The sequence below is a fragment of the Dacryopinax primogenitus genome, assembly GCF_000292625.1.
Source record: "Dacryopinax primogenitus strain DJM-731 SS1 chromosome Unknown DACRYscaffold_12, whole genome shotgun sequence".
Taxonomy (NCBI): domain Eukaryota; kingdom Fungi; phylum Basidiomycota; class Dacrymycetes; order Dacrymycetales; family Dacrymycetaceae; genus Dacryopinax; species Dacryopinax primogenitus.
Window position 1 is genome coordinate 993178 of NW_024467209.1, and position 7701 is coordinate 1000878.

The 7701-nt window shown below is 54.3% G+C and overlaps 4 protein-coding genes across 4 annotated transcripts in view; 1 reads left to right on the plus strand and 3 right to left on the minus strand.

Annotated features, from left to right (window-relative positions):
- DACRYDRAFT_23139 (uncharacterized protein) overlaps positions 1 to 578 on the plus strand; it is a 2864-nt gene extending 2286 nt beyond the window's left edge. Inside the window, exon 5 of the mRNA XM_040773118.1 lies at positions 458 to 578. Coding sequence (XP_040627715.1) covers positions 458 to 485 — 28 coding nt within the window. The 3' untranslated portion in view covers positions 486 to 578. The remainder of the gene's footprint in view (positions 1 to 457) is intronic.
- Positions 579 to 1310: 732 nt separating this feature from the next.
- DACRYDRAFT_117213 (uncharacterized protein) lies at positions 1311 to 2814 on the minus strand (the record flags this gene model as incomplete). The annotated part of the gene is made up of 5 exons (XM_040770339.1): positions 1311 to 1589; positions 1638 to 1688; positions 1744 to 1822; positions 1873 to 1898; positions 1945 to 2814. 5 exons carry the CDS (start codon positions 2812 to 2814, stop codon positions 1482 to 1484), a joined length of 1134 nt encoding a protein of 377 aa, XP_040627716.1. The 3' UTR covers positions 1311 to 1481.
- Positions 2815 to 2983: 169 nt separating this feature from the next.
- Positions 2984 to 6330, minus strand: DACRYDRAFT_117214 (FTHFS-domain-containing protein; the record flags this gene model as incomplete). The annotated part of the gene is made up of 7 exons (XM_040770340.1): positions 2984 to 3345; positions 3396 to 3703; positions 3754 to 4745; positions 4799 to 5376; positions 5429 to 5546; positions 5604 to 6180; positions 6233 to 6330. 7 exons carry the CDS (start codon positions 6328 to 6330, stop codon positions 3122 to 3124), a joined length of 2895 nt encoding a protein of 964 aa, XP_040627717.1. The 3' UTR covers positions 2984 to 3121.
- Positions 6331 to 7001: 671 nt separating this feature from the next.
- DACRYDRAFT_108874 (uncharacterized protein) lies at positions 7002 to 7595 on the minus strand (the record flags this gene model as incomplete). The annotated part of the gene is made up of 1 exon (XM_040768753.1): positions 7002 to 7595. One exon carries the CDS (start codon positions 7593 to 7595, stop codon positions 7002 to 7004), a length of 594 nt encoding a protein of 197 aa, XP_040627718.1.
- Positions 7596 to 7701: the final 106 nt, after the last annotated feature.

Sequence of the window (7701 nt, forward strand, 5' to 3'; positions counted from 1 at the left end):
CCGTAACAGAGTTCGATTCCAAACGATGTGTCGTGAAATTCAGTCACACGTATGGCGTCGAGGCACACGAACTGCTTGCGAAGGCAGGACTTGCTCCCGCCTTATTTCACGCCAAGCAGGTCTATCATGACAGCTTCTGGCTTATTGTGATGGATCATGTTGATGGAAAGCCGTTTGTTGAAGTGCCGTCGGAAGGGAAAGACTCGGTTCTGAACGATCTCAGTCGAGCTGTTCAACACCTAGCCGCCTCTGGCCTCGTTCATGGAGATCTGAGGGAACTGAACATTATGTGCGTCAAGGAGGACAAGACTTGGCGCGCAAGATTGGTCGATTTCGAATGGTCAGGAGGAGCAGGGAAGGCCCGATACCCCGTTTCTCTCAACGATACAGGAGAGATTGGATGGCATAGCTCTGTCAAGCGAGACGGGTTCCTGGAACGGGCACACGATGAACACATGTTGAAGCGGCTGATGAGTGGCAGATGAGATACGGTACAGAGCAGACTGGTCAAGCCGAGTAGTGGAAAGGCCCCACATTCTAAATGTACGAATGAGTCGGTAGGCCAACTGAGATTTGACGATTGCAGTGCTCCGGAAGGGGTCAGCTTTACTCGCTACCACCAGTAGATTCCACACTCCGCTTGAACTTGAACAAAATAACATTGGACAGGAAGAGGAAACGCCCTGTATCATGGTTTTGCTGTTCGTCACTACCCTTAGTTCAACTGTTCTCCCGTGACTGTTCCAGCACCTGAAGGAGTGTGCGGTATGTGTGCGTCTGCCTAAGCGCATGCCAGTCAGAGTAGACGGCGGGCTGTTTTGTCCACTTCCCTTCCAATCCCAATGCGGTAATATGAAAAGAAGTTAATTATGTAGTTCTCATTCATGTCACTTAAATTGCGTCGGATCCTGTGCAGGAAATAAGCGCCCATGCAACTGAGGTATGGGGCTGTGCTCAGAAAGTGCTTTCTGCAAGGGTTGTCACATTGGGGTGTGTGTGTGACGACGAAGAATTGCAGACGAAGATCGCAGTTTTTGTGCACAGGATAGAGGCCTCAATGGGAGACTCGGAGGTGAACAATTAAATTGCGGCGACTGCAAGGAAGATGTGGGTCCAGAATGGAGCAAGTCCATGATTCTGTGTTGCGACTGGGATTAACGTGGTAGCGTGAACAGCTGCGCAATGTGAGTTGTTGCCCCTCGTTCCTGATGACAGGTCCATTCATCCCCGTGTCTGGCGTCATCTTCGCTGGGAGTACTGGGTCTTCTCATCATGCGTTTTGCTAGATGTGGCACGTGCAGGGGGTGGGTCAACCAACTTCAAATGCTCAGAGGGTATCGGTTCCAGAATACCACCTCGATCTAAAATCTCGTGCCAAAGGGGATTGATAACATACATGGCTCAATGCACCTTTGATCGGCGACCACTTCTCACTGCTCAACTCTCATCAACATGCCGGTCCTTTACATTTGTCATATACATCAAGTCTTCGTCGTGTCCGGCAGATCAGGCCGATACCGCTTTAGCATCAAGAACGCAGATCCGATTTGGGAGGGACTGGGCCAGTTGCGTCGGTCCCGCAATCGACTCTGATGATGATTGTTAGCCTGCTAGACAGAAACGTAGCGGCATCGTACCTCGAAGCGATTCATGGCCGCACTATGCGCGAGCATGTCAAATGTGTTCTTCTGCAGAAAAACCCATATGTCAGTATTTCCACGCGATAGGTTAAGGTTGACTTACGGCTTCCAGTTCCCGCTCGATGCGTGCGTCTGTTCTCATACCTTCTAATTCTTGACGTCGGGCGTCCTGCCGTTCACGACTGAACCGAGTCAGCACCCTTTTCTCGACAAATTTCAAGCGAGAGCTCACTCTTTCTGTGCTCGACTGCTGGTACCCTAAAAAGCAGTCAGATGATATCAAAAAATACAACACAAGACTAACCGAAAATAGTTGATTGTACATGTCATTCGCCTTCGTCGTGGACACAGGTGTCTTCGTCTCATCTCGCCCAGGCAACGAGGCGCCATTCGTCGTAGGAGTGCCTCCCATCATCGACTTCTTCTTAATAGGAGGCAACTTGGGTTTGGGTGGGTCGGCCGGTGCCGTCGGGGGAACTGGCGCTATGGCGTCCGTTGTGTTTGTTCCGGAGACCGCATCTACAGCAGTTTCCCCTTGGCTGACATTCCCCACCGGCAGCTTCCTCTGATCTCTGGCAGTAATAGGAGCAGCATTCGATGTCCTCCCTCGACCTTTAGCGGGCTTAGGATTTCGCGGTGGTGGTGTCGGTGGTGGTGGTGTCAAGTCGTCTTCGTCGTCATCAATCCACGTTGGCACCTTCGCGGTCGGCTTCGACTTTCGCTTCGATCTCCCACTCGGCGTAGACGAAACAGGAGGATCGATAGCAGGCTTCTTCCTAGGCGGTTCCTCGTCCACCCCGCCTTCGACATCAAGGACCGCTGATCCAGCTGGGGAGAGACGATCCGGGTCATAGTCTCCATCTTCCTCGTACGCTTTCCTCCGCCGCTTTCCCTTGCTTGTAATTTGTTCTTCTATGTCCTCTCCAGGAGGCGAGGGAGTCCACTGAATCCTCGCTGACTGACGTTTGGCTCGACGGGTCTCACCATCGCGTGTAGAGCGCTTGACCGGTGGCGTGTCCCCGTTTTCCGCACCATCGTCCTCTGCTACGCGTTTGCGCTTCTTGTCGGAGGCAGGAGCGGGAGAGTTCCCAGCAGGGGGAGGGTTAGACGGCGCTGATGGCGGTCGTTTTATGGTGATCTTCAATGATGTTGAGGACGGCGTTCCGTTGGACATGATGGTCGATGCAGGTCGGTGGTGTCCGCGTCGAAAGCGCGAGGAATGCGGCGACAAGGGTCGTGCCGCTCAAGGCCAAAGCGGCGAGCACGCCAGCGAGTCACCGAAATGGAACGATGCAAAAGGCTATGCTACTATTGTTCTCTATGTCTATCGTATAGCTGTTGAATGGTATACAGTACAATGCGGTTGAACGACCAGATTAGACCTGTTGAAGGCACCCTTTTACCACGTCTATCCAAGAAAGTGAGGAAACACTGTCGTAAAAAAGTGGGAGGGAATATGAACGTGGGAGAGAGCGTTGAGCTCAGAAAAGGCCAACAACACGGCCAGTCGCCACGTCGAGGCCGACTTCCCAGAAGCCGGGCCTGGTTCCGAGACCAGGCATAGTCTGCATGTCACCAAGGAGAGGATACAAGAAACCTGCACCAGCAGAGAGACGGACAGCACGGATGGGCACCGTGAAGCCCGTCGGTACGTTCTTCAGCTTGGGATCGTGAGAGAAGGAATACTGGGTCTTGGCCATGCAAACTGCGCAACAGTTTCAGCAACAAAATCCAAGGCAACTCTCGAGGACGTACTCGGCAAGTTCCCGTACCCCTGAGCAGTGTACGTCTCGATCTGCTTCAAGGCAAGCTCACTAAGCTCAATCCCATCAGCACCGTAAACGTCTTTGCAGATCGCCTCGATCTTCTTGGCAATGGGGATGTCAAGCGGGTAAGTAAACTTGAAGTCCGGCTCGCCAGACTCGCAAGCATCCACAACGGCCTTGGCGAGATCAATAGCTCCCAGACCGCCTTGCGCCCAGTGGTTGGAAGCGACCGCAGCATCGGCACCATACTCCAGGGCAGCCTTACGAACGAGCTCGATCTCAGCAGGAGTATCAGTTCTGAGGAGCGCGTCAGACAAGGAAGAGGAAGGTCACTGTTCAGTGCTCACGTGAACTGGTTGATGGCAACGATGACCTTGATCCCAAACTTCTTTGTGTTCTGAATATGCTTACCAAGGTTCTTCGTCCCCTCATGGAGGGTCTTCAGGTTCTCCTTGGTGTACGTATCCGCAAGAGGCTTGCCCGGGACGACCTCCGGCCCGCCGCCGTGCATCTTGAGCGCACGGGTGGTGGCAACGATGACGGCTGCATCGGGAACGAGCCCGCTCACACGGCACTTGATGTTGCAGAACTTCTCCAGACCCATGTCCGCACCGAACCCACCTTCGGTAAAGACGTACCCAACGCGGGAGGGATCGTCTCCTTCGTCTATACCAGCAAGCTTGAGTGCCACGCGATCAGCAAGAATGGACGAGTTGCCGTGAGCGATATTGGCGAAAGGTCCAGCGTGGACGAACACGGGTGTGCCTTCCAGGGTTTGCATCATGTTGGGCTTGATCGCGTCCTTCATTAGCACTGTCAAGGCTCCACCGACACCAATGTCATCCGCGGTGACGGCATCGCCCTGCGTGCTCGTACCGACGACCATCTTCCCCAGGCGCTCACGCATGTCTGCCAGATCGGTGGTGAGAGCCAAGACGGCCATGGTCTCAGAAGCAACAGAGATGTCGAAGGCAGTGATCCGCTCGTGGCCCTTCTCCGTATCGGCCATGCCGATCTTGATCTTGCGCAGGAAACGATCGTTGACATCAAGCACCCGATTCCAGGTGATGGTCTCAGGATCCAGGTCCAGTCGAGAGAACCTGCGCGCTTCCTCGGGTGTAAGATCATTCGGGTCGGTCTTGTTAATGCCGAGTTTCTCCAGACGCTTCAGCATGAGCGGGGCGAACTCACGCACACCTTTCTTAGTAGGCACGAGACGCGTGTACAGGGACTTGTCAGGGGTGGTGGCTTCGTGGAACATACGTGCGTCGAGCGCGGCGGCCAAGAGGTTGTTGGCGGCTGTGACAGCATGTATGTCACCGGTCAAGTGGAGATTGAACTGGAGGTCACTGTCACCACCGCGCCGACGGGAAGAGTGGAGAATCCACTCACCTCGTCCATGGGAATGACTTGGGAGTATCCTCCACCGGCTGCTCCACCCTTGATACCGAACGTAGGACCCTGACTGGGTTGACGCACACAGGCGAAACTAGGCTTCCCGAGGTGTGCGCCAATCGCTTGCGCCAGCCCGATCGTAGTTGTGCTCTTGCCCTCACCGAGTGGGGTAGGGGTGATACCGGCGACAATGACATACTTGCCGTTCTTGCGGGAAGCAAGACGGTCTAGAATGCTGAGGTCAATCTTCGCTTTGTACGAACCGTAAGGCTCCAGCTCGGAAGGCAGGACACCAATCTCATGGGCAAGCTTGGTGATCTGCTTCGGGGTCTGCGCCATTGCGATCTCGATATCGCTGGGTACCTTCTCAAGCAGATCGAGAGGAAGAGGGATAACCTTGCGGTTGCGCTCAGCCTCCCACTGGCGCTCAGCACCAACAAGCGTGTTCTCCATCAACATGGCTACCGTCATCGGACCTACCCCACCAGGGACCGGGGTGATGTATCCAGCGACGACCGCGCAGGACGCGAAGTGTACATCACCCACCAAACGCTGACCAGACTTCTTAGTGTGGTCTAGTTGTGCGCAGAATACGTCAGAAGAATGACGGCGGGGAAAGGAATTCACACTCGCCTGGAATATAGTTTGTCCCGACGTCGATGAGCGCGACTCCGGGCTTGAGCCATTCGCCGCGGACGAACTCGGCCTTGCCAATTGCACAGACGAGAATATCAGCTTCCTTAATCTAGCAGCCCGTTCTTGCTCAACAAATACCCTTGCGGCATGCCAAGAAATTACGTACGATAGACTCGAGTCCCTTGGTACGGCTGTGGCATTGGGTGACGGTCGCATCCCGCCGCCTGAGCATGGCTGCGACGGGGCTGCCAACGATATCGCTACGTCCGAGGACGACCGCGCGAGAACCCGCGATCTCTACCTTTGCCTCATCAAGGAGACGCATCACACCAGCAGGGGTGCAAGGGAGGAAGAGTGGGTCGGACGCACGCGAAGCAAGTTTGCCGATGTTGTGGGCGTGGAAGCCGTCGACGTCCTTCTCGGGCGTAATCGCTTCGGTGACGCGGCGTTCTCCCTCAGCGTCGATACCCTCGCCAAGTGGGAGCTGGACGAGGATACCAGATACCTTGGGATCATCGTTGAGCTGTTGGACCTCTTGGGTGACTATTGCTTCGGTCGCATCAGCGGGGAGGTGGATGTGGGTGAACGCGAATCCACACTCGGCCGCAGCCTTTGCCTTCATGCGGACGTAGACAGCCGAGTCTGCACGAGCTCCACGTTGTACGATGGCGAGACGTGGTTGGAATGAGGAGAACCTCGCCTGCTTCTGACTGATGCGTGCGACGACGCTAGCGATGATTGACCTAGTCGTGTGATGAGCATATATGCGCTCTATAGCGGTTGTTGAGTACTCACTTTGATACAGCTGTGCCATCGATGACCTTTGCGTGGATGGATGGGTCCTTGGTGAGTGCTGACTGGGGCTGCTGGATGTCCTCTGCAGGTGTGGCCATAGTGTTGATGGTACGAAAGAGAGAAGGGAAGGGCAGCCAAGGGCGGACGGAGGTGTATGCGCTCTGTCTGCCTAGGGCTGCTTGTATATGAACGAGAGAGAGTCGCATGCCAGCACAAGGGAGGCGTGACCCGTCGTCTGTCTCTTCCCTCCACTAACGATCGACGAATGCTTCTGTCACGCATCACATTTCCTTTTTGGGTTCTTCACCGGATTCATTCGGAGGAACACCCACGCGGAATCTATTCAATAATCCGCCCAACTTGAAACGCTCCTTAGGCCTCATCTTTAGTTTGCTTCTCACCGTGTCGCGTCTGTCATCAACCAGCGCCTCGCTGGGACGATAATCCCGTACCCTCCTACTCTATACGCCCGGCATTCACCAAAGTACTAGTACTTGCAATGACTCAAGGCGCAGGTACCCAAATGGAATCAGACGTTCAACATCACTCATCCAGGCATCCTGTACCCACAGTCCTATTGCACCACAACAACCGTTCCGCAAATCCCATGGCTTGATTGGTTCATTTCGCTTTCGTGGTGTAGAGCTCACTGCTCTCGTCAAAATTATTCCACCCACCGACTAATTCGCACACTATGATGGTGCTATCCCAATTTAGAATATGGGGCCTTTCCAGTGCTCGGCTTGGCCAGTCTGCTCCGTATCGTAGCTCATCTGCCACTCATCAGCCGCTTCAACATGTGTTCATCGTGTGCCCGTTCCAGGAACCCGTCTCGCTTGACAGAGCTATGCCATCCAATCTCTCCTGTATCGTTGAGAGAAACGGGGTATCGGGCCTTCCCTGCTCCTCCTGACCATTCGAAATCGACCAATCTTGCGCGCCAAGTCTTGTCCTCCTTGACGCACATAATGTTCAGTTCCCTCAGATCTCCATGAACGAGGCCAGAGGCGGCTAGGTGTTGAACAGCTCGACTGAGATCGTTCAGAACCGAGTCTTTCCCTTCCGACGGCACTTCAACAAACGGCTTTCCATCAACATGATCCATCACAATAAGCCAGAAGCTGTCATGATAGACCTGCTTGGCGTGAAATAAGGCGGGAGCAAGTCCTGCCTTCGCAAGCAGTTCGTGTGCCTCGACGCCATACGTGTGACTGAATTTCACGACACATCGTTTGGAATCGAACTCTGTTCGGAAGAGAGGCCTCGTCCGTCCGTCATCGCCTTGGACAAGAATGTCTTGAAAAACGAGCTGATGTCCATCCAATGGTAGTGAAGTGGTATCAGGAAGGCGAGCACTCAGCATTGAAGTTTGGCTCGGTGTGACTCTCTGATAAAACAACTCGAGCGAGGCAATGCTCTCCTTCAGACATCGAAAGAGATGTGCCACTTCGCAGATCCGTGCTCTAGGG